At 40.7% G+C, this 24,637-nt stretch overlaps 1 protein-coding gene across 1 annotated transcript in view; it reads right to left on the bottom strand.

Annotated features, from left to right (window-relative positions):
• Positions 1-24,320, bottom strand: part of st18 (ST18 C2H2C-type zinc finger transcription factor) — an 85,376-nt gene extending 61,056 nt beyond the window's left edge. The window contains exons 1-3 of the mRNA XM_033019717.1: positions 24,189-24,320; positions 19,961-20,776; positions 17,128-17,262 (exon numbers count right to left, since the gene is read on the bottom strand). Coding sequence (XP_032875608.1) covers positions 17,128-17,262; positions 19,961-20,309 — 484 coding nt within the window. The 5' untranslated portion in view covers positions 20,310-20,776; positions 24,189-24,320. The remainder of the gene's footprint in view (positions 1-17,127; positions 17,263-19,960; positions 20,777-24,188) is intronic.
• Positions 24,321-24,637: the final 317 nt, after the last annotated feature.

A 24,637-nucleotide genomic window follows, 5' to 3' on the forward strand; every position in this document is an offset into this window, starting at 1 on the left:
CCGCTGAGTTACTCCAGCATTTTGTGTCTGTCTGTCTGTCTGTCTGTCTGTCTGTCTGTCTGTCTGTCTGTCTGTCTGTCTGTCTGTCTGTCTGTCTGTCTGTCTGTCTGTCTGTCTGTCTTTCTGTCTGCCAGTCTGTCTGTCTGTCTGGGAAAATGGACAAGGGAGAGCCAGTGAATGTAGTGTACCTGGACTTTCAGAAAGCCTTTGATAAGGTCCCACATAGAAGATTAGTGGGCAAAATTAGAGCACATGGTATTTGGGGTAGGATACTGACATGGATAGAAAATTGGTTGGCAGACAGGAAACAAAGAATAGAGATTAACGGGTCCCTTTCAGAATGGCAGGCAGTGACTAGTGCATACCGCAAGGCTCGGTGCTGGGACCGCAGCTATTTACAATATACATTTATGGTTTAGATGAAGGGATTAAAAGTAACAGCAAATTTGCAGATGACACAAAGCTGGGTGGCAGTGTGAACTGTGAGCAGGATCCTATGAGAATGCAAGGTGACTTGGACAGGTTGGGTGAGTGGGCAGATGCAGTTTAATGTGGATGAATGTGAGGTTATCCACTTGGGTGTCAAGAACAGGAAGGCAGATTATTATCTGAATGGTGTCAAGTTAGGAAAAGGGGAAGTGCGACGAGACCTGGGTGTCCTTGTACACCAGTCACTGAAAGTAAACATGCAGGTAGAGCAGGCAGTGAAGAAAGCTAATGGCATGTTCGCCTTCATAACAAGAGGAGTTGAGTATAGGAGCAAAGAGGTCCTTCTGCAGTTGTACAGGGCCCTAGTGAGAGCACACCTCAAGTATTGTGTGCAGTTTTGGTCTCCAAATTTGAGGAAGGACATTCTTGCTATTGAGGGAGTGCAGCGTAGGTTCGGAAGGTGGATAGCGGGACTGTCATATGTTGAAAGAATGGAGCGACTGGGCTTGTATACACTGGAATTTAGAAGGATGAGAGGTGATCTCATTGAAACATATGATTATTAAGGGATTAGACACGCTGGAGGCAGGAAACATGTTCCCGATGTTGGGGTAGGCCAGAACCAGGGGCCACAGTTTAAAAATAAGGGGTAGGCAATTTAGAATGGTGATGAGGAAAAACATTTTCACCCAGAGAGTTGTGAAGCTGTGGAATGTTCTGCTTCAGAAGGCAATGGAATCCAATTCTCTGGATGCTTTCAAGAGAGAGTTAAGCCCCTGTCCCACTTTCCCGAGTTACCACGAATTCTCCCGAGTTTTCCCCTTGATTCAAACTCGGAGAATTACAGTAATAGCCAGCCGTAGGTACTCGAGGCTACTGTTTTTACTCGTGGACATTTTTCAACATGCTGAAAAAACGTCCCGACTTATCTGAGCCCCGAGTACCTACGGCTGGCATTACGAGCCGCTAAGAAATATCTACTGACTCCTACGACCTCCTACAGACTCGCTATGGACTCCTACGGACTCGCTACAGACATTCTCCGAGTTTGAATCAAGGGCAAAACACGGGAGAATTTGTGAATAACTCGGGAAAGTGGGACAGGGGCTTTAGATAGAGCTGTTAAAGATAGCGGAGTCAATGGATATGGGGAGAAGGCAGGAACGTGGTACTGATTGTGGATGATCAGCCATGAACACAGTAAATGGCGATGCTGGCTTGAAGGACCGAATGGCCTACTCCTGCACCTATTGTCTAATGTCTGTTGTATATCCATCCAACCCTCTATCCATCCAAACACATTGCACATACATTATACGAACAGGAAACTTACATAAAGTTATTGAATTTATAAGCATTGGGTAAATATCAGAAATCATTATTTCCAAGGGAGCTGCCAGGTTTTCCTAAGCCATAGTAAATTTATAAGAATAAATGACTCAATTTGCTCCTCCGTGTTTTGAAAATCGATTTCAGTTGGTAAATGTGATAAATTCGTTGGAGTTATTTGAGAATATCACAAACAGGTCGATAAAGTAAACATAGTGTATTTGGATTTCCAGAAGGTTGTAAGGTGCCATGTAAAAGATTACTGTCCAAGGTGATAGGACATGGGGTTGGCTATAATATATCAGGAGTGGCCAACTATTCAGGAAAAATGTATCATTTTTGGGTTGGGAAAATCAGTAATTAATGAGGCACTTCGGTGTAGATTTTTCAACCATTTGTAATTTTGTCATGAAGACTCAATTGAGTTGGACCAATCCTACTGTAGCCAAATTTGCCAAGAGTACAAAATGGGTGGGTAAGCAATTTGTGAGGAAGAAAGTAGGAGCCTTAAAGTGATGTAGATAGGTTGAGTGGGTGGGCGTGAAGTTGTCAGATGGAGTGTAATGTGAGAAAATGGAATAGTATCTGCTTTGGTAAAAAGAATGAACACATAAATTGTTATTTGAATGATGGAACCTAAAAAATGCAGTGATATAAAAGGATAGTACATTAAACACAAAATGTTAATAGATAACATATAGGTGACAAATAATTAGGAAGACCCATGGCATGTTGGCCTTATCTGTCATGGGTACAAAATATAAACGTAGGGAAGATTTGATGTATCTTTACAGGGTGCCAAAAAGTCCAGACCTGTACTACATACAGCATTAATCTCTGTTATTAAGGAAGGATGTGTATTGGAGGCAATGCACAAATCATTGGTTTGAGCCTTGGTATGAAACGGTTGATGTATGAAGGAAGGTTGATCGGGTTGGTGCTTTGGTCATTGAAGTACAGAGAAATAAATAATTATCTTATTCAAACATGTTTGATTCAGAGTGAGACTGATAGGGATGCTGGTGAATGATCCTTCAATTCACGGGAAATTCTCTATAATCGGGGACGTAGTTTTGGAATAAGGGGCTTTCCATGTAAAACAGAAGTGAGCTGGAATAGCTTTCAGAGGATTATTAATCTCTAGAATTGTGGAGGCAGAGTCATTGAATACATTCAAGATGGGTACCAACATACATTTAAATGATGGTGCTAAGGGCATGGGGAAAGAGCAGGGGGGGAAGTGCTGAGACTAAGGATGCATTAGTCATGACCATATTGAATAACACCGTAGCTTGAGGGCCAATTTGCCTATTCCTGTTCTTGTTTCTTGTGTAAAGAGTGCCAAAGATGTTGATAGCCTTGTGATAATTTGTCTATGAATCACTATCCGTATGCATGTCTCAGCAATGCCTGCTAACCAGCTGGGATAAAAATTGACCCTGTCTCATCAAAATCTGATAATATCTGGAACCTCAAAATCAGGTCAGGAAATACATACTGCTTTTCAGTAATTGTTCCAGATGATTGTTGTGATAAGCAAGTCATGAGTGATTTTACTAAAGTGGAAAGCATTTTACCTACACAGCTGGCTCCATAATCCCTATCTACCACAGCTGGCATGGGCAGTCCTGGTTCGCTATTCATCTAATTTTATGACATGAGCATGTACCAGTTCTAAGTTAGAATATAAGAATAGAAATCCTTTAACAAAAATGTTAACAAGTCAAAAAGTAAGATGTCACCAAAATAGAATTGTGTAGAAAGGAACTGCAGATGCTGGTTTAAACCGAACATAGACACAAAAAGCTGGAGTAACTCAGCGGGACAAGCAGCATCCCTGGAGAGAAGGAATGGGTGACATTTCGGGTTGAGACCCTTCTTCAGAGTGAAAGCCATGGGAAAAGCAAAATAGAATTCTCTTGCCTACTACCATTCAAATAAAGTTGATGTCGGTCCAACAAAGAGAAGATGTAATTGGACATCAGGGAGGCAGTGGTTTGATTAACTGCGCTGCCTACTTGACAGAAACAGATAACGTTTGAAACCATTTTCATTTTCAATGAACTCTGACTAAGGAAAAGACTGAAATCTGGCAGCCTCCTTTCACAGATCTGAGTTGGCGATCAATGCTCGGCATTGGTGCCAAAATGCGTAAGTGAGAAAACGAGGACCTGTAGTAGTGAGGAATATTTTCATGTAGTCTAGAAGAACACGTAGTCTTTCTGATCATGGTCTTTCTGAAAGATCTGTAACATATTTATATATTTCCAAGTCTTCTCCAAAGGTAATCACCTTGTCATGGCGGGGAAGCTTGTGTGTGCCTAAGATCCTGAGAGATAAACCTATGCTCTGGAGCTATGGAGTGTGCAAGGCAAGAGAGAAATGCCTACAAAGCATGGGCCAAAAATACCACTATGGTGAAACAGGCAGATGATGGTGGCTGGCCAGTAGATGGAGCACCATGACAGCTGAGAAGGCTGCAGCAAGGAGGGTCTCCCAACCATGGTGGACTCCATGCCATTGGACCCAGGTCTGTCTTTGTCAAGGTCCATGTGTGTGGCTGTCCGTGCACCACTCTCCCCACATTAAAATATGTCACGCAGTTTTTTCTGGTTCTCGGTTTAAAGGATCAGTGGTTAGGCAGCTCGGCCTCAGTTCCATGGCCAGAGCATATGTTTTTCACTGAGTAATTTTGAAATTGGTTCAAGATCTCAAAGTTGGCAATGGATTCTGATTTAATAATGCTTCCACAATTTCACCTGGCTGCCATTGCAAGGCAGGTTTTCAGTAAATGGCAGTAGACATCATGAGCCACATTCCCAAAATGGAGCAATCATTGTTTAGAAAAATGCTGTAAATGAGACCTGCTTGACAAAAGAGACACAAACTGCAAAGGCAATTAGGGATTGCTTTAAAACTCTGGCTAAAATGTTGCACTCTCTGCAATTGCATGTTCTAATGACTTCAAAGCTGAGGGACCACGTGCAAGGCCAGAATCAAAGTAGGAGTCATATGTGACTATGGTTCCTGCTGTTTCCAGGATGTTACATTAACTAAGGAGATTTGAGTATGGAATTATAAGAAGGATGACCATGCATTGAAGGATGCCAACACATTCAGATAAACTCTGATAAAAGGGAGAGATAGGAAGTGTTTGTAACTAAAAAGTGATTTAGATCAGTATTTTTTAAAGAAAAATGAGGATGATATGGTTTCCTCAAGGAGCGTAACAACACCTAACGTATGAATTATCTCTAATCTCAGTCTTAAGAAGGGTTCCGACCTGAAACGTCACCTTCTCCTTTTCTCCAGAGATGCTGCCTGACCCTCTGAGTTACTCCAGCATTTTGTGTCTACCTAATAAAAGGAGCTATTTTTTAGTGTGGGAAAATGTAGAGAACTTGTCAGGGGTGTCAAGGTTTATGGGGAGAATGCAAGAGAATGGGGTTAGGAGGAAGAGATAAATCAGTTATGATTGATTGGTGGAGTAGACTTGATGGGTCAAATGGCTTAATTCTGCTCCTATCACTTATGAACTTGGGTAGTTAACATTTTAGTAGAAATGTGGATCTTAGAGAGTTGAATTGCTGCCATAATGAAGGAGGGAGCAAAATGAATATCTAGGAAAAGGCTTAGGCCTAGATAATGAAGATGATATGACTCAACTCAGGTGATACGGCTAATTAGAAAAGGAGGAAGGATCTAGGCCTCTACTCGCTAGAGTTTAGAAAGATGAGGGGGGACCTTATAGACACTTACCGAATAGTGAAAGGCCTGAATAGAATGGATATGGAGAAGATGTTTCCACTAGTGCGAGCTTTTATGACCAAAGGTCTTAGCCTTAGAATTAAAGGACATTCCTTTAGGAAGGAGGTGAGGAGGAATTTATTTAGTCAGAGGGTGGTGAATCTGTGGAATTCATTGCACAGTCGATATTTTTAAGGCAGAGATAGATAGATTCTTGATTAGTACGGGTGTCAGGGGTTATGGGGAGAAGGCATGAGAATGGGGTTAGGAGGGAGAGATAGATCAGCCAAGTGTGAATGGCGAAGTAGACTTAATGGGCCAGAAGGCCTAATCCTGCTCCTATCACATGAATATGAAATTATTGGCACCATTCAACTGCCTGGATCTCTTCAGTTCTAATAACATGCAATTGCATAGTTTCCTCACACATTGTTGCTATGAAGAAAGTAGGGGAGAAGCGTTAAAGGGAGAAGCATGAAAAGGTAGTGGTTGAATTAGCATCGGATGTTTTGGCAAATGAGGGAAAGCCTGATGGTGCTTTATGAGGTACAGCCAGGTTTGGTGGTGGTTAGTTAACATTGTGTCTTAAATCTGCTCCTACTGGATTGAGCTAATGCAGGTGGGGGGCTTTCCCAGTGATTATAACCAAAACTGCAGCGAATAATATTTTTTGAAGGAAAGACACAAAATGTTGTAGTAGCTCAGTGGGTCAAGCTGCACAGATTCTCCCTGGAGAATAAGGATAGGTGACATTTCGGGTCGAGACCCTTCTTCAGACTGATTGCAGTGGCGGGGGCAGGGGGGGGGGGGGGGAGAAAGCTGAAAGAGGGGCAGGACAAAACATGGCAGGTTATAGGTGGGCATAGGTGAGGAGGGGGAAGGGGATGTTGATATGCAGATGGATGGACAAAGGCCAAAGATGAGACAAGGCGGGGGGTTTCTACATAAAGTTTTTGTTATGGATAAGAACACCACAGGTAAACATAACAGAACAATTGTGTAGAATATTCATGAACTACATAGGTCATAGGCAAGGTTGTTGTACTTAAAAAAATACAGTTCTAAGCGATATGTTTGAAACTTTACATTTGGATTGGACACTTCAGGAAGAACGGTTGAAGGAGATGGGCAGGTGAAGGATGCAGGGAGACGATCAGAAATAATCTTGGTTATTGTGAAGTTCGCAGTGGTGGAGAAAACGTGTGAGAACATTGGTAAGATCAAGAAGTTACGAGGGACAGAGGACAAATTCAATGGGCAAACAAAATGTATATTGAAATTACTGAGTATAAACAGACAGCCTAGAGATTAAGGGAGGGGCAAAATTGGAGGTCTTATTGAAAAAAACAGACCTTAAGGAAAGTAGGTAAAAAGGAATAAAGAAGGATTAAGAATGGTGGAACAAAGTTAGATTCTTGAAGGAAAAGAGGGAAGAAACTTAGCAGATATTTGGAGAATGGGGTAACCTCCCCACCATTGAAGGCGCCATCTCATAAAGGCAGCCAGCATCATCAAACATCCACACCGTACTGGTCACGCTCTCATTTCACTCCTGCCATCAGGAAGAAGGGAAAGGCATCAAAAAACTGGAACATCCAGGTTCAGGAACAGCTTCTTCTCAACAACCATCAGGCTACTGAACACTGCGAACTCCAACTAAACTCTGAACTACGAACGGTTGCACTAGGGACTTTTTTTTGCACTATAGTGGTTTTTTTTAATGTATTTATCTTTTTTCCTGTTTGCTTATTATATTTTCTATTAATACTGTGTTTACAAATCTGCTGTGCTACTGCAAGTAAGAATTTAATTGTTCTGTTTTGGTACATATGATAATAAAACATTTTTGACCTTTAACTCTTATCTCTTGACCATTCCCATGGTGCATTTATCAGGGCAATGTACATTGAGGCAGATAGGTACTAGTGGAAGAAGGAACTGCTGATGCTTGTTTACACCGAAGTTAAACACAAAATGTCGGAGTAACTCAGCAGGTCAGGCAGCACCTCTGGAGAAAAGGAATAGGTGACATTTCAGGTCAAGACCCTTCTTCAGAAATGTCACCTATTCCTTTTTGCCTGAGATGCTTCCTGACCCGCTGAGTTGCTCCAGCATTTTGTGTCTATCTTAGGTGTTGGTGTGGGCAGGCATGTGTTCAGTATCAGGCAAAGGCTGGATGTTAAACTCAGCATTAGAATTACAATGGAAGACTTCCGGTGGCGATGCGAGCAGATGGCTGCTTAATTTCGAGCTCCCGATAGCAAGTTTAAAACTAGCCTCCCTTAATTCACTAATTGCTACATAATTCACAGTTTTCTTATTTGGAATGAGTGGGGGAGCGACAACTAGAAGTCAAAAGAAACGTGACGGACGAGAAAGAAAGAATTCACCGGAGATGGACAAAGCTCAAAGCTCAAAAGATGACTCAGCAGAAACCATGCGCTCAATGCTACACAATATCAGTAAGGAAATACATGACTTCAGGACTGAATATAAAGTGGACTTACATAAATTTAAAGAAGAAATCAAAGAAGATATGAAAACCGAACTCAGAATACTGAAGCAAGAAATTTATCATAAACTTTCTGCAAACTCCAAACAAATCCACGCCCATGAAACTAGACTAAACAAAGCTGAAGCACGAATTGAAGAGGCTGAGACAATTAACATGGCTGTGAAAAATGTGCTGTTTAAATCTATGAAAAAACAGAAAGCCATGCAAGAATAACTGACTGATTTGGAAGGACGGTCTAGACGAAATAACATTCGCATCTACGGCGTACCTGAAGAGAAAGAAGGCAAATCTATGTCTGAATTTGTGGAGCAACTTTTAAAAACTGAACTTGTAATAACAACGGACACCAACGTACGGATCCAGCGCGCGCACAGAGCTTTGGCTCGCAAACCGGAAGGTAATTCACCACCTAGGTCTATAGTGGTAAATTTCCTGGAGTTTAATACCAAAGAAATGGTATTGAAAAAGGCCTGGGGAAAGAAGATAATGATTGATGGGCGACGTCTATCATTTGACCACGACTATGCAACGGAGGTTGTCCAGAAGCGCAAGGCATATAAGGGAATAAAGAGGGCCCTGAAGGAGAGAGGTGTCCGCTTCCAGACCCCGCTGGACAAGATGCGTATTCACTGGGACTCAGGAACATGCACATATCATAGTGCACAAGACGCAGTGCAGGAATTGAGGAGGAGAGGCTACTCCGTGGAGACACCTGATTACAGCGCTGAGGAGCTGGCGGACCCAGAGATGGAGCGTCTTCTCCAGGCTTTGTCATGGCAGAGAGTTGGAAAGAGGAGCGAAGAAGAGAGTGAGACAGCAAGAGAGCGACTACAGGAGTCTGAGCAGACCCCATCCAACTAGCTTTTATTGTGTCACAAATTCTTTTGGACTAAAAAATAAGTGCTATCGGATGACGTTGGACGATACTAGGATGCGTGAAATGGAGTGTTTCACCTCTAGTGAGGGGCCCTCTGGGAGGAGGCTTTCCCCTATACCTGCCAACGGGGACTCAGGGTGGAAAGGAATCACCCTTACTTGGAAGTCAACTGTTTTTTCTTTTCTTTTCTTTTTTTTATTTGGCACATTATGTCCAGATGTTCAGACCTGCACAGTTTCAAGTTATCTGGAGATTTATGAATGCAAGACAGGAGTAGGTAAATTAAATGTCACGTAATACTATCATATTGGTGTCACTCAATGTAAATGGGATGAATTATCCAGTTAAAAGGAGCAAGGTCCTGGCTAAACTGAAAAAAGAAATGGCCCAGGTACTATTTTTACAAGAACCCACCTGCCTCAACTAGAACATGAGAAACTAAAACACTTTGGCTTTAGAAATGCATTTTATAGTTCATATAAAACTAGCCAAAAGAGGGGAGTGGCTATCCTTATTACAAATGCAGTCCAATTTGAATGCCATAAAGAAGTCAGGGACAAAGAGGGAAGGTATGTATTAGTTAAAGGAAAGTTGGAAAACAAAGTTGTGACACTGATCAATGTATATGCCCCCCCAGAAAGTACCAAATGTTTTTTCAAAACTCTGTTTGACATTATTGCTTTAGAGACTGAAGGTATCTTGATATGTGGAGGGGACTTCAATGTGGTCATGAATCATAATTTGGATACAACAAGCCTAAAATACTGTGGGATGCTATGAAGGCAGTTATATGTGGCAAGCTGATCGCCCTGACACCATCACAAAAAAAGGCCCGGCTAGCTACGTATGAACATAAAGTAGAAAAACTGAAAGAATTGGAGAAAAAACATAAAAACATACAGGATCAGTTGGTACTAAAACAGATTAAGGAAAAAAGGGGGGAGATAGATGAGATCCTCAGGGGAGATATGGAAAAAAGGGCAAGATTCGTAAAGCGGACCTATTATGAAGCAGGTCCAAAAGCATCTAGACTCCTGGCCAGACGCCTGCGTAAACAGCAGGCCTCTAATACAATTAATAAAATAAGAGATCCTAAAACCAATCAATTGTCACATGAGCCAGATGAGATAGAAAGAATATTTGAAGAATACTATAAGAAACTCTATTCTAAACCACCATCAGCTGACAAAAGGACAATGAGAAGTTTTCTTAACTCACTCGATCTGCCATCCATTGGTGAGACACAAAATAATACCATTACGTCACAATTTACGGTTAAGGAGCTGGAAGCTGCAATCAGTAGACTCAAGGCTAGTAAATCACCAGGCAGCGATGGGTTTCCACCAGAATGGTACAAGGCCTTTAAGAAAGAGCTAACACCTCTGCTCCTGTCTTGCTTTAACTGGACCCTTAAAGAGGGCAGGGCTCCCCCATCATGGAAGGAAGCAATTATTACCATTTTACCCAAGGAAGGCAAAGACAAAGAGCAATGTAAAAATTTCAGGCCAATCTCAATTTTAAATGTAGACTACAAACTATTTACCTCAATCATTTGCAAAAGACTCGAGACTTTTGTACCAGATCTGATTAATGAAGACCAAACTGGATTTATTCGGGGGCGTCAAACACAGGATAATATTAGAAGAACCCTCCACATTGTGGATAATGCTCAAAAAAAGGATACAAATATGGTCCTGGTCAGTTTAGATGCAGAAAAAGCCTTTGATAGTATTAGTTGGGTATTCTTATATGAAGTACAGAGGAGATTTGGTTTCAATGAAGATGCAATTCGGTGTATTAAAACAATATATCAGGAGCCTACAGCTAGGATTAAGGTAAATGGAAACATATCAAATAGGATCCAGTTAGAGAGGGGCACAAGGCAAGGATGCTGTCTTTCTCCTACTCTCTTCGTTTTGTATATCGAACCCTTAGCACAAGCAATAAGGCAGAGAGAAGGCCTGCAGGGGGTCAAAATAGGGGGGAAAGAACATATAATTGGTCTTTTCGCTGATGATATCACTATTTTTCTTGAACGACCAGATATATCTCCCAAATCTAATGAACCCATTTGAAACATATGGATACTACTCAGGGTATAAATTGAATATAACAAAAACACAAATTCTTTCATTCAATTATTCTCCATCCCAACAAATCAGAGATGCATATAATCTGAAATGGAACTCTAAAACGATGCAGTATCTTGGTGTAACTATAACCAAAACACTTTCCAACTTGTTTGAAACTAATTATAACAAAATTGAAGAAAACATCAAAAAGGATGTTGAGAGGTGGTCGACCCTTCCTCTAGACTTCAGTGCCAGAATACAAACGGTAAAAATGAATATCCTACCTAAACTACTATATTTATTCCAATCTCTCCCAATTAATGTTTCCCGAGATAAATTCATAGCGTGGGATAAGATGATCTCTAGATTCATTTGGAATAGCAAAAAACCAAGAATAAAATTAACAACACTTCAACTGCCGAAAAGCAAGGGTGGAATGGCTTTACCAAATCTGAAGAAATACTTTTATGCAGCTCAACTCAGACCTCTGGCTTGTTGGTGTAGACCTGATTATGATTCTCGATGGAAAGAAATGGAAAGGGAGATACAGGGTTACCAGACCCAGATTTTGGTGGGAGACAAATATCTGAGGGGGGCTTTGAGACATGCTATGGATCCAATAGTAGCATTTACGTTAGAAATATGGAATGTTATAGTGGAAAAATACAAATTAAAAAGAGGGGTTCACGCATTGAAGTGGTTCGCATATGACTCGACGTTTAAGCCAGGGGTGTATGATTCAAAATTCAAAGAATGGGCACAAAAAGGCATAACGGCAATGTATACAGTTTCAGAAAATGGAGAGTTTATGAGCTTCCAAGATTTAAAGTCAAAGTATGGTCTCGAAAACAAAGATTTTTTTAGATACTTGCAATTAAGAGACTACTTTATAAAAGAGATAAGGCCAGAACTAGATGAAACTTCAAATAATGTGATCAAGGTGATTGTGGATGCATACAAACAGAAGGGGTCTCGGGTCATCTCTGCTTTCTACCAAGCTCTGGTGGAAAACGGGGGAGAATCAACGCTCTACATAAAAACAAAATGGGAAGCAGAATTAAAGATTCAAATAACAGAAGAAGAATGGTATCAAATGTGTGAAACACAATGTTTATCCACAAGCTCACTAGTATGGAGAGAATTTTGCTGGAAGAATCTATCTCGTTTTTTTATAACACCCAAAATAAAAAGCAGACAACTTGCTGTCCAACAACACTGTTGGAGGCTGTGTGGGAGTACGGAGGCAGACCACTCGCATATTTTCTGCAACTGTGTAAAGATAAGGCCATACTGGGAAAATGTTAATGCAGCTGTAAATAATATCTTGGGTTATAAAATCCCAAATACCTGCCCTGTGATGTATCCGGGGCGTATTAAAGATAGTGTAAAAATAGAAGATACATATTTGATTAAAGTTTTGCTTGCAGCAAGTAAGAAGGCCATTACCAGGCAGTGGCTTAATGAAAAAAGTCCAAAACAGGAACAGTGGTTAGAAATTGTGCGAGACATCTTTAATATGGAGAAATTGACATATTCCTTGAGAGTCAAGGAGAATTCATTTGAGAAGATCTGGGAAAAATGGACTGTTTATTTGAGCCATGACACCAATTAGATAAATGCCGAGCTAGATATGGGAAGATTGCGTTATATAGAACTAGATGGTATGTTTGTATGAATGTTGAATTATCTCCAGATAACTAATCAATGTAATGGTTTTTCTTTTTTTAATTTGGTAAGTGAACCACACGGTCTTATTCCAATTTTTTTTTAAATTTACTTCCTTTTTTTTTTTTTCCCCCATCTACTTATTTTTTTATTTTGATTGCTGTTTTTCTTACTTTGTTTTATTTATGGTGATGGTATTGCACTGTTTTGAAAATATCTCTTAAAAATGAATAAAAATTTAAGTGAAAAAAAAAGAATTACAATGGGAAGAATGAATGTTCCAATGAGAAATGAATTTAAATGAATTGAATACCTTATTGTCACGTGTGACAAGTCATAGTGAAATTCTTTGCCTGCATACCCAAGGTATGCAATAGTCACCACATAAATGGCACTGACAATGTTACAAAATGCAAACAGGTGTGTTGACCCACTGAGAGTCCAAGGTTCTGGTCTTGAGTTAGATAAATATAATTGGAAGAAGATGATCACATTTAGTTGGCAGTGGATGCTGGCTGAGAAGTGCAGAGATGAAGATGGAACAATATAGATTGGTGCTTATAAAGAGGCAGTGGCTTATCAAGAGGTATTTGGGAAATGACAATTGTCGTTGCTGCTCACAAAGTCTTCTTATCTGGAAACCATTTGCTGACAGAACCTTGTGTTGATGAAACACATCCAATTCCCAAAAAACTCTAATGCTTGAATTTTATTTGGCAATATTTTTACTCCTTTTTTCAGTTGTTAGCCCAAACCAGCTGCATGTTTGGCATGGCATCAGTTAGATTTCCTCAGACAGGATAAATGCACGGATTCTCTGTGTTTTCATCTGATCATCGTCCTACAAGTTTATGGCTTGCAAAAGAACAAGGGTATGCTTTTGGCAGAATGCATCGAACCTGCGGACTTGTCCCATCTATAATTCTGGGATTTTGATAAGCTTCAATAATGTCCTTCAAGGCCAATAGCATATTTAAGAACAAGTCGCGCCCTGGCCACTCCCTCTTCTCCTCTCTCCCATCGGGCAAAAGGTATAGAATTGTGAAAAAGCAAATTCAGGACATTTCCTTCCTTGCTGTTATCAGGCAACTGAACCATCCTACCACAAATAGAGAGCAGTCCTGAACTACTATCTATCAAATTGGAGACCCTTGGACTGTCTTTGATCAGACTTTACTGGCTATATCTTTCACTAAACGTTATTCCCTTTATCATGTATCTGTACTCGGTGGATGGCTCGATTGTAACCGTGTTTTGTCCTTCCACTGATTGGATAACATGCAACAAAAGCTTTTCACTGTATCTTGGTTCACGTGACAATAAACTTAAACTAAAATTGAAAGTCTTTCCAGAAATTTGCCAATGTAAAAAAAGTGCAACATTTATTTTAACAGAAGAATAATTCAGAACGGTGCAAGAGGAATAATTAAAAAAAAACATTATTGATGATTCGAAGAGCTTGTCTCATGAGCAACCTATCAATTTATCTGGAAAGACAAGACCAAGCATCTCGATCTTTGCTACTTTAGTTGATCACTTGCAAGCTCGTGATATTATTCGCTTCTCTTCCAGAGGGAAAATTCAGCCAAAATTGCCTTTTCAGGCATTATTCCAGTCATATGCTGCTGGATAAATTCATTGGCTGCAATATTCACTCAGCATGGCAATTGCTAATTTCATAATCTGTGCACACTACGTCTAAATAAAGGTAAATCTATGGAGAAAGAGGACTGGTTTGATTTTGTCTGGCAGAAACTCTACAGGCAGGTTGGACCAAAGTGCCTACGTCCTTTATTCAGAACTATAACATATTCTTAATTAATGAATATATTTCTTTAATGACTTCCTTCTTTTGATGCTTTGCCTCTCTCTTCACTCAGTTCTCCTGCTTGTGCTTTCCTCAGCCATTCTTTTGGGACTAAGGATCAGAAGATCCGGAAGAGATTCTAATAGATTAAGATTACAGAGCTGGATGGTAGGCAGACGAAAATGCTAGAGAAACTGAGCGGGTGAGGCAGCATCTATGGAGCGAAGGAAATAGGCGACGTTTCGGGTTGAGACCCTTCTTCAGACTGATGTGGGGGTGGGGGGGGGGGGGGCGGGAAGAAGAAAGGAAGAGGCGGAGACAAAGGGCTGTGGGAGAGATGGAAAGGGGAGAGGAAAGAAGGAGAAAGTAGGGACTACCAGAAATTGGAGGTCAATGTTCATACCGCTGGGGTGTAAAAGACCCTCACTCTGGTCATGGAGGTCAGATTCGGAATGGGAGGGGGAGTTGAAGTGCTGAGCCACTGGGAGATCAGGTTGGTTATTGCGAACCGAGCGTAGGTGTGGGGCGAAGCGATCGCCAAGCCTATGTTTGGTCTCATCGATGTATAGCAGCTGACACCTAGAGCAGCGGGATGCAATATATGAGGTGGGAGGAAGTGCAGGTTCTGCCACACCTGGAAAGATTACTTGGGGCATTGAATGGAGTCAAGGAGGGAGGTAAAGCGACAAGTGTAGCATTTCCTGCGGTTGCAAGGGAAAGTACCAGGGGAGGGGGTGGTTTGGGTGGGAAGGGACGAATTGACCAGGGAGTTACAGAGGGAGCGGTCTCTGCGGAAAGCCGAAAGGGGAGGAGATGGGACGATGTGGCCAGTGGTGGGATCACGTTGGAGATGGTGAAAATGTCGGAGGATTATTTGTTGTGACGGCTGGTAGGCTGGAAGGTGAGGACAAGGGGGGCTCTGCCCTTGTTATGAATGGGGGGGGATGGGGAGTGAGAACAGAGTTACGCGGTATAGAAGAGACCCTGGTGTGAGCCTCATCTATAGTGGAAGAGGGGAATCCCCGTTCCCTGAAGTATGAGGACATCTCCGTGCCCTGGTTTGGAACACCCCATCCTGGGTGCAGATGTGGCGTAGACGGAGGAATTGGGAGTAGGGGATGGAGTCCTTACAGGAAACAGGGTGGGAAGAAGTGTAGCCCCGATAGCCATGGGAGTCAGTGGGTTTATAGTAGATGTCGGTCAGTAGTCTGTCACCAGCGATGGAGAGAGTGAGGTTTAGAAACGGTAGGGAGATGTCGGAAATAGTCCAGGTGCATTTGAGTGCCGGATGGAAGTTAGTGGTGAAATGGATGAAGTCAGTGAATTCTGTATGGGTGCAGGAGGTAGCATCAATGCAGTCGTCAATGTAGCGGACGTAGAGTTCGGGGATAGGGCCAATCGGAAGATTGTTCGACGTATCCCACAAAGAGGCAGGCATAGCTTGGGCCCATGCGTGTGCTCATAGCTACGCCATGTATTTGGAGGAAATGGGAGTAGTCAAACGGAAAGTTGTTAAGGGTAAGGACCAGCTCCGCTAGGTGGAGGAGAGTATCAGTAGACGAGGATTGATTGGTTCTTTGGTCGAGGAAGAAACGGAGGGCTTTAAGACCCTCCTGGTGGGGGATGGAGGTGTAGAGTGACTGGACACCCATGGTGAAGATGAGGGAGTGGGGGCCTGGAAAACGGAAGTCATGGAGGAGACGAAGAGCATGTGAGGTGTCTTGAACATAGGTAGGGAGGGATTTAACCGGTGGGGATTCGATGGAGTCGAGGTATGTGGAAATAAGTTTGGTGGGACATGAACAGGCAGAAACAATGGGTCTGCCAGGACAATCAGGTTTATGGATTTTGGAGAGAATGTATAATTGGGCTGTGCAGGGCTGGGGAACAATGAGGTTGGAGGCTTGGGAGGGCAGGGAGCCGGAAGTGATGAAGTCAGTGATAGTGTTAGAGATAATGGCCTGGTACTCGTCTGTGGGGTCATGGTCCAAGGATAAGTAGAAGGAGGTGTCTGAGAGTTGGCACGTGGCCTCAGAAACGGCTAGATGGTAAGATTATTTTAAATCTGGCACCGCATTGCCAGAAACGACTTCTACTACCTTTGCCAATTCAATGAAAGAGACTTCTGCATATTATTGTTGCTATTGTGATTCTACAACAATTGCTGTTGACCCTATTGTCCAACAAAATTAATTGATATAGATTTTTTAAATTTTCGACATATATAAACAGTGAGCATGGTTTATATCTATTCTACTACAAAATTAACTTACTTAAACAATAATAAGAGCGCATGAAGGAGGTTAATCATAATGTCCAGTGAGCCCATGAAATGAATTATCATTGTGTTCAGAGCAAGCAGGTAAGATCAATTGCACTCTGTTCATTTCTATCATGTGAAATCGTTAAGTAACAGGGTGGAGCTATGAGTTATATTCAAATCAATACACTGGATATGCCAAGCAGAACATTTGGTCTATTTAAACCCCATATGTTCAAATGAAGTGCAGCCAGATCTTAGATCCAGATTGTTTTATTCTTTGCATCTAAATATTGCGCATACACTTTTATTTAATATAACTACAGACATTTCAAATGTTTGCAATATCCTGCAGGGGTTTTGGAATTACAGGTAGTAGCATATGCATGCAAGGTCTGTCTTGAAGGTAACACTGCTGATACTCACTGTCTGGGGGCACCCTCATTTTATGAGGACAACCCGAGAAGCTACGATGGTGCGGATATAGTCCTGTGATGTGGCCACTGCCATCACACCCTGGAGTGGGACATTTGGATTCCTTTTTGTCAGACCTAATAGAATCTGTAAAGAGCAGCAGAAAACTAGGAGTGAGTTAACTCAAACACAGCCACACGGCTTCTCACAAAAACAGTCGTCGACATTGAGATTAATATCTCACCTTAAAGGCATAAGAATAAAGTAAATGTTTCTGAAATAACCTTTGGGAACATTCACTTGACCAGGAATCTGAGTACAATGTACACTTGACAAAATTGTGTTCATTTTCCACTTCATTCCCATAATCACAAACATAAAATCATCGTGAACCCAGAAAAGACAGGTGGTGTTTAGAGCTCATACTTTCCCTCTTCCAATAAAATGCTCCTTGATGTCTTTACAGATGGCAACCTGACACAATTGAAAACTGAGTTATCACAAAAATATTTTGTAATGTTTGGGGTGAAACTCTATAGTGTTCAGTTTTCAACATGTCTTAATTGATGCAGAACCATTTATTGTTTATTTGATGAAGTATAGTCAATCTTTTCATAAATTTAAAGCAAAAGTGCTTTTAAAAGGTCTATTTTAATGCCGTGCCTAAAATAGGTTAGTTTTTACAACACTCTTTAACGTAAAGATATAATTAGCACAAATGTATATGCTGATTAAATCTGTTAGTCATTGATGCAACCTTGCTGTAGCTTTATGCTGGCTGTTTGTGTGGTGAGCCTATGCATTAATTCCTTATATCTAACATACATCCTAATCTATGATCTTAAACATTATCTCTAAAAACTTGTGCTTCAATAATTTTCATCGCTTCTTGACCATTCCAGAATTATTTGCTCAGTTTCATATGGAATAATTACCAACAGGAGATACTAATGCATACTACATATAATTCTTTTTTCTTTAAATAATTCTTAAATGACATATAAAGGAATGTTCAAAACCAAGTTAAAATTTGTATAAGATAATTACAAGCAGTTGAATAAGGGGTGGGAATTAATAAGCTTTGGCTTCTTCCTGCTCCTTTTCGGACACATATGATTTCATTTATTTATAGATATTGTTTATGACACTTTATAAATATTTTTGTTTTGTTTTTTGTATGCTGTTTCACACTTGCTTTTTATTCTTTTATTCTGTTCGAAATAAACATTTAAAAAAAATAAAAATAAAAAATCAATTGTTTGGTAAACCTCAGGCTGCTATCCCACATTAATACAAAAGCACAAGATATTTAGGTTTTAATGCACAAAGTCACAGAGTGACTGGATGCTGGTTTGAATCCACACAAACTAAACTAAACTAAAAAACTAAAAATGTCATTAAATATTGTGCTCTCCAGAATACATTTATTTTCAGTTGTTCTAACTGTCTGGCTTAAAGGGCAAAAACAAAATGGGATGAAAACATGTTTTTTTTTAAATGTGAAAGCAAAAGTTAACATCCAGTTTGCAATTTCTCAGTGCAGAAGATTTGGATAAAATTCAGAATTCAGCCATCAGTTGCATATGCCAACCCATGGCCTATGAGCCTATGAGCAAGGGGTGGAAAGATTTATCACGTCTAATCGCAATATTCACTGTTCAGGCATATTTATTGATTCCTGCATAATTTTTCTAAATGCTTCTTTATGATGAGAGAGATGCATTTGTTAATTTCACACAAATTCCACAGGGTAGTTATTGTTGAGCATACATTTTCTCCATATTAATATCAGAAAAAACCATTGGGTTGAATGATGCTTAGTTTGGCCCTAATAGGTAAGTGGTGTGGAAAGGAATTGAAAACTTTCATGCTAGTGCTTTTAAATCATATGAGATAGAATAAGATGGTACTTATTTGGGGCCTAAACATCAGCATAGATATGGGTGGAATGGCCTGATCCCGTGATGTGGTCCATACCTCGCTCAGTTTAGAATCTTCCTTGTGTAGGAAGGAACTGCAGATGCTGGTTTATACTGAAGTTAGTTACAAAATGCTGGAGTAACTCAGCGGGACAGAGAGCATCTCTGGAGAAAATGAATACTGTAGGTGAAGTTTTGGATCAGAATCTTTCTTCAGACTGAGAGTCAGGGGAGAGGGAAACTAGAGGTATGAAAAGGTTCAGAATCTTTTCCGAACAGAAATTTTTCCTTGGATGTATTGTAGGAACTAGCCGAACAGGATGAATAATACACTAGGATTTTATGTCCTCCGATGAAGCTAGTAACATCTGTTGACAAGAAGATTTTAAATATGCACAGAAGTTCAAATGGCTGAAAAACCTGCAGGGATTTTCCCAATTGTTCAGTGTAACCTGGCAGAGGAGCTGTGGAATACCAAAGAAAATGACATATGGCTGATGTTTGTTACTTTCATGGGATTACCACGGTTCTTTCGCTGAAATGATGATAGACAATTGGCAGACACTGCTGCAGAAATTCACTTTCCCCACCACATTTATGTGGCAGCACTTGCAATAAAAGGTGCATTCAATATCCGAGCTGCAGGTTTGAACCGCGGTCATGACTGGTGTGGAAAAACCCATCTGTCCTGACTGAGCAATTTCCATCAAGCTGCAAGCTGCTAAGTGGAGCACTATATGGCGGTGAAATGCTTTCATTTCCGAGACCAATGCACAGGGCTGAACCACTCTCAGTCTCAGTCACATCCAGGTCATGGGTGTGCCAGCTGAAAATAACATAATGGATGGGGAGCAGCTCAAGAAGAAGACAATAATTTTAAAGAGCAATGCGAAAATTGTTCCTGGAACAAAAAAAAGGCACTTTACCTCTGCTGGAGAAACCTTTCCTGATGCCAATGTCAATAGTCTTGCAAAGTTGCCTTTCCGCTGTTAGCTTCTCCAGTAAGATCCTTTCATTTTCCTTGTGCGTTCCCTTTATGATGTACCCCTGCTCTGCCTGCAGAGCTATAGCCTGCTCTAGGAGACTAAGGTTCCCCTTTGCTGCGTTAAAGTCCTCTGAGTCCTCTGTGGTCGTGGACGGCTGGGAAGTACAGTCATCGTCAGTCATTGGAGACCGCATGTCGTTTACAGGAAGGCGCGGCTGTGCATTTAGTGTTTCGCCAACGTTGTTCGCTCTGCTCTGCTGGGCTGGCTCCTGCGGGACAATATCTTTCATCTCACATTCCTTCCCTTTTGCTTTTAAAATGTCTGTAGGTTTACAGCCCAGATTATAAACCTGGATTGAAAGGGGCTTGAATTCATTCTTGGTGGATGGTTTGGATAAATCTTGGGGCTGGTCAGAATTATCATAAATATTCTCAGAAGGAAAGTGAGTACTTTCTGCACATGAGTAGTGTGGAACTGTTTCTTTCTCACATGCAGTTGCCTCATCTTTAGTGAGGATTTCAGATGCATTTCTTTCATCTCCATCACTTTCTCCCTCCAGTGACTGCACCCCACTGTCATTTAAATGGCTTTCAACACTCCTCTGTATTCCTGCATCTTCAGCTATTTTCCCCAGATCTTGAAGTGACTTAGCCACGAGCTCCTGATAGCTGTTGAAATCATCGCCGTTATTGTTGGTATCTTTCTGTGGGAGGTCCACCTGAGGGTTTTCATGTGCTGAATGCACAATTCTGTTTTCTAGGCAACAAACAGAACATTAAAACACATGAGGTATCTCATTTCATTTTAGTTCATCTCCTGAAGCCACTATTCTTGATGGGAAATAGCTCTTCAGGCTGCTGGCACCATTCATATCCTTCATAAATTGATCTTGGCAGGATGTGCCATCCTGCAACTATGCAACGATGCAGCCAAATCCCATCTTATCTTTGCCCAAAACCTGTACACATGGTTATTTATCAAGAATGAGGTCCAAAGTTGATCATTTTCTAACCTTAGGCGCAGGGTTTTGAGAACAATTTAAGCACCCTAGCTACCATTGTGCCTGTGATAAGGCAATGGATTATGCACCGAGCAGCAAAAGTCTGATCAGTATGATTCACTCGTTATGCTACCCAATATTTAATTGGAGAATCGTTTAAAAATTGAATAGAAAAAAATAATAGATAGTCAATGGATATTTTTAAGGCAGAGATAGACAAATTCTTGATTAGAACTGGTGTCAAGGGTCATGGGGAGAAGGCAGGATAATGGGCTAAGGAGACAGATTGAAATGATGGAGTAGACTCGATGGGCTGAATGGCCAATTCTACTCCTATGATTTATGAACTTGGGTGAGGTGTTATCTTTTGAAACTGTTCAAAATTTTGAGGGATTGTGTTAAGGTAAATTGGGAATGATCTACTTCTGGTGGTCAGTGCATTGGTAGGAACACAGATGTAAGAGGCAAAGAAAGCATATTTGTTCAAGGGACCATTGGAACCATGTTGAAGCAATATTACACCTAGCTTTTAAAGGTAAATATGTAGGTATTTGGTCAAAACAAAGTTAAATTTCCACAACATTGTTAATGGGAAGTGAACACTAAAATTATCTGAAGAAGGGTTTCGGCCCGAAACGTCACCTATTTCCTTCGCTCCATAGATGCTGCTGCACCCGCTGAGTTTCTCCAGCATTTTTGTGTACCTACTAAAATTATCTTTGTTTGCCATGATGAAAAGTGTGCACAAGAATAGCCTAACTGTATATTTCTCTATTCCACTCCAAAGCAGATGACTACATGGTAGTGAGAATAGCTGATGTCCAATGCTCATGGAGACACCGCAGATGCTGGAATCATGTGTAGGACACAAAGAGCTGGTAACTCAGCGGGTCTGGCAGCATCTTAGGGGGTTATGGATAGGTGACATTTTAAGTCGGGACCTTTCTTTAGACCCAAAACATCCTGTGCCTCCTCTCTTTCTGCCCCCACCACAATCAGACTGAATAAGGGTCCCAACTCAAAACGTCAACCATCCATGTCCTCCAACGCTACCTGACCTGTTGAGTTACTCCAGCACTTTGTATCCAATACTCTTGCACGGATTACAAAGCAGTGACCAATGATAGATTTCCCTCTCAATTAATCATTTATTGGTGAAGAGGAATGAGAGGCCCATGGATATATGTTGGGTTCATTTCATGAAATATATTTGGGAAGCAGTGTCGGTTAGCACCTGAAATGTCTTCTTCATTGGGCAGCCAGGAACTAAAGTGTTATTAACTAAAGCATTTCCTGCTGGAATGGTGCATATATAGAACATCATAAATTTATGTGGGCACAACTGTTTGGGAATTTTAAAGACATATTGAGTAATTGGCAAGCTGTGGACAATAGTGCTTTTGTTCAGAGATCTCACCTCCCACATCTCCACTGGAAAATGTTGCTTTACAGGAGGCTGATGGCATGTTCGGAGAGAGAGGCTTAGAGTAGTAGTGAAGGCAGTGAAATGGAGCTAGGACTGTACATTGGTAAGGGACAAGGACTCGCTGAAAGAGATCTTGGGAGGTAACTTTGGTAGTGTAGGGGTAGGGTTGCTGATCCTGGAACAGAATGAGTTGTCTAAATGAGTGAGGTTTGTAGTCAGGTGCGTAGGCAATGCTTGGCAGTGCGACCAGTGGAGGGGCATGTGAAGTGATGGAGACGGTAGTTGGCAGTGTTAGTGATTCAGATGTGGTGGTAGTTGGGTGCATTGTCAGCTCAGCAGAGCAGTAAATGTGGGAGAGGTGTTTGGATCAAGCAAGAATTTGGAGATTATGGGGTAATGGTATCAACACCGTGGTGGGAGAGTGTGTGTGTGGGGGGGGGAGGAGCTAGGTAGGTGTCTATGAGAAAGGTCCCCAGCATTGGTCAATGTCATGGTTGAGGCAAATTCCATTTAAGTGATGCTGTGAAAGCTAGCTTAAAGCATAGTGGCCGAGGAGTGTGGGTCACACATGCACAACTGAACGTTATGGAAATGGGTATCTATTCATGTATTATACATAGAAACATAGAAAATAGGCGCAGGAGTAGGCCATGGGCCCCTGTACATTAACACATAAAACAAAAAGAAAACACCGAATTAAAACAAAAAATGGGGATTTTGTGGCAACCAACAATAAATTCCCAATTTTCGAACATATTTAATTTGTCACAGAGATTGAATTATATAGCACATGAAAATTTAGTGTTGTCTGAGCCAATCTCCAGTTAGCAAGCATTCAATATGTGAAAATTAAAAAATAAATTAAGGGAAATGGAATATGTTGCAAAGATGTGCCAAAAATACACCAAAATATAAAATGTAACAGTTCAGGAAAGTATTCAGATGCAATGTAGGCAGCTAGCACATATATGTGGAACAAAGTAACTTCCTATTATGCAGAAAAGTAAATGACCTTTACTGTTATAGATTTGATTAAAACAAACTTGCACTAAACTCAAAGGTGAGTTTAAAATATTTCAGTAGTTCATCTTTGCTTAACCATCCCTTGTCTTAAAAATAGATATGGAATGTGGATTGGAAATATATAGTGAATCATTTTATGTGACATATATATTATAGAAATTTAAAATCAGGTAATTATTATTTAAAATCAGGTAAGTGTCCTGAAAAAACTTCAGTGTGTTTTTAAATATTGGCTATGAAACTAAAACAAAATGCAGATGTAACTGTGTGGAATCAGGCAACACTATGCAAATGTATCAATGTGATTATAAATTAGCACAAAAATGTAACAGTACATATAAATGAAAACAAAAGCAGAATTATATACGGTAGTGCATGATTCATTGAATTGTTTTCAATCTAAAACTTTGGCCATTTCTGGATATTACTAATGGAATGATTGTACCTAGTAAAAGCACTAGAAAACAACAATTACTACTGTTGCTAAGTTACATAGCTCTGATATATCCCAATTAGTCACAGATTACTGGACATGATGAAAATGCCCGTTTACATAACAATGTCTTTTTTATTACCATGCTGGAAAACATCATTGAAATGGGTCGTACGTCATTGGAGATTGTTATAATTATACTGATGCACTAAAACGTCCATTCACTATCTGTTTAAAGAATAGTTCCAAAAAACCTCTAAACTACATGGGTTTTTTTCCGTATTACCTAATAAGTGTCTGTGGTTTTCCGTATTATCCGTCTTTCTCAGAGTTTCATCACAGTCTTTACCCTCTTTACTTTCTTCTTCACAATCCTTGCTGGGACTGTAGTGACGTGGTTCATCAGGAGGGATTTCGTTTGTTTACCGATGTTCCCAATTCCTGCTCTTGCACCTTTCTCCTTTTTGCTGCAGAACAGCTAGAAAAGATTTCAGAGGAGGAAACATAGAAAAATTAAAGGTACACAAAAAAGCTGGAGAAACTCAGCGGGTGCAGCAGCATCTGTGGAGCGAAGGAAATAGGCAACGTTTCGGGCCGAAACCCTTCTTCAAAATTAAATATTTTTATTTGTGCAGGTGACACAAGTTTTGAATAGTAATGTCCAAATGAAACCTTTTTCTGCCCATACAGACTAGCACATGATGGCAGTGATATACTAGGGTTACACTAGGATAT

This window comes from Amblyraja radiata, chromosome 4 (genome assembly GCF_010909765.2).
Source record: "Amblyraja radiata isolate CabotCenter1 chromosome 4, sAmbRad1.1.pri, whole genome shotgun sequence".
Lineage (NCBI taxonomy): Eukaryota > Metazoa > Chordata > Chondrichthyes > Rajiformes > Rajidae > Amblyraja > Amblyraja radiata.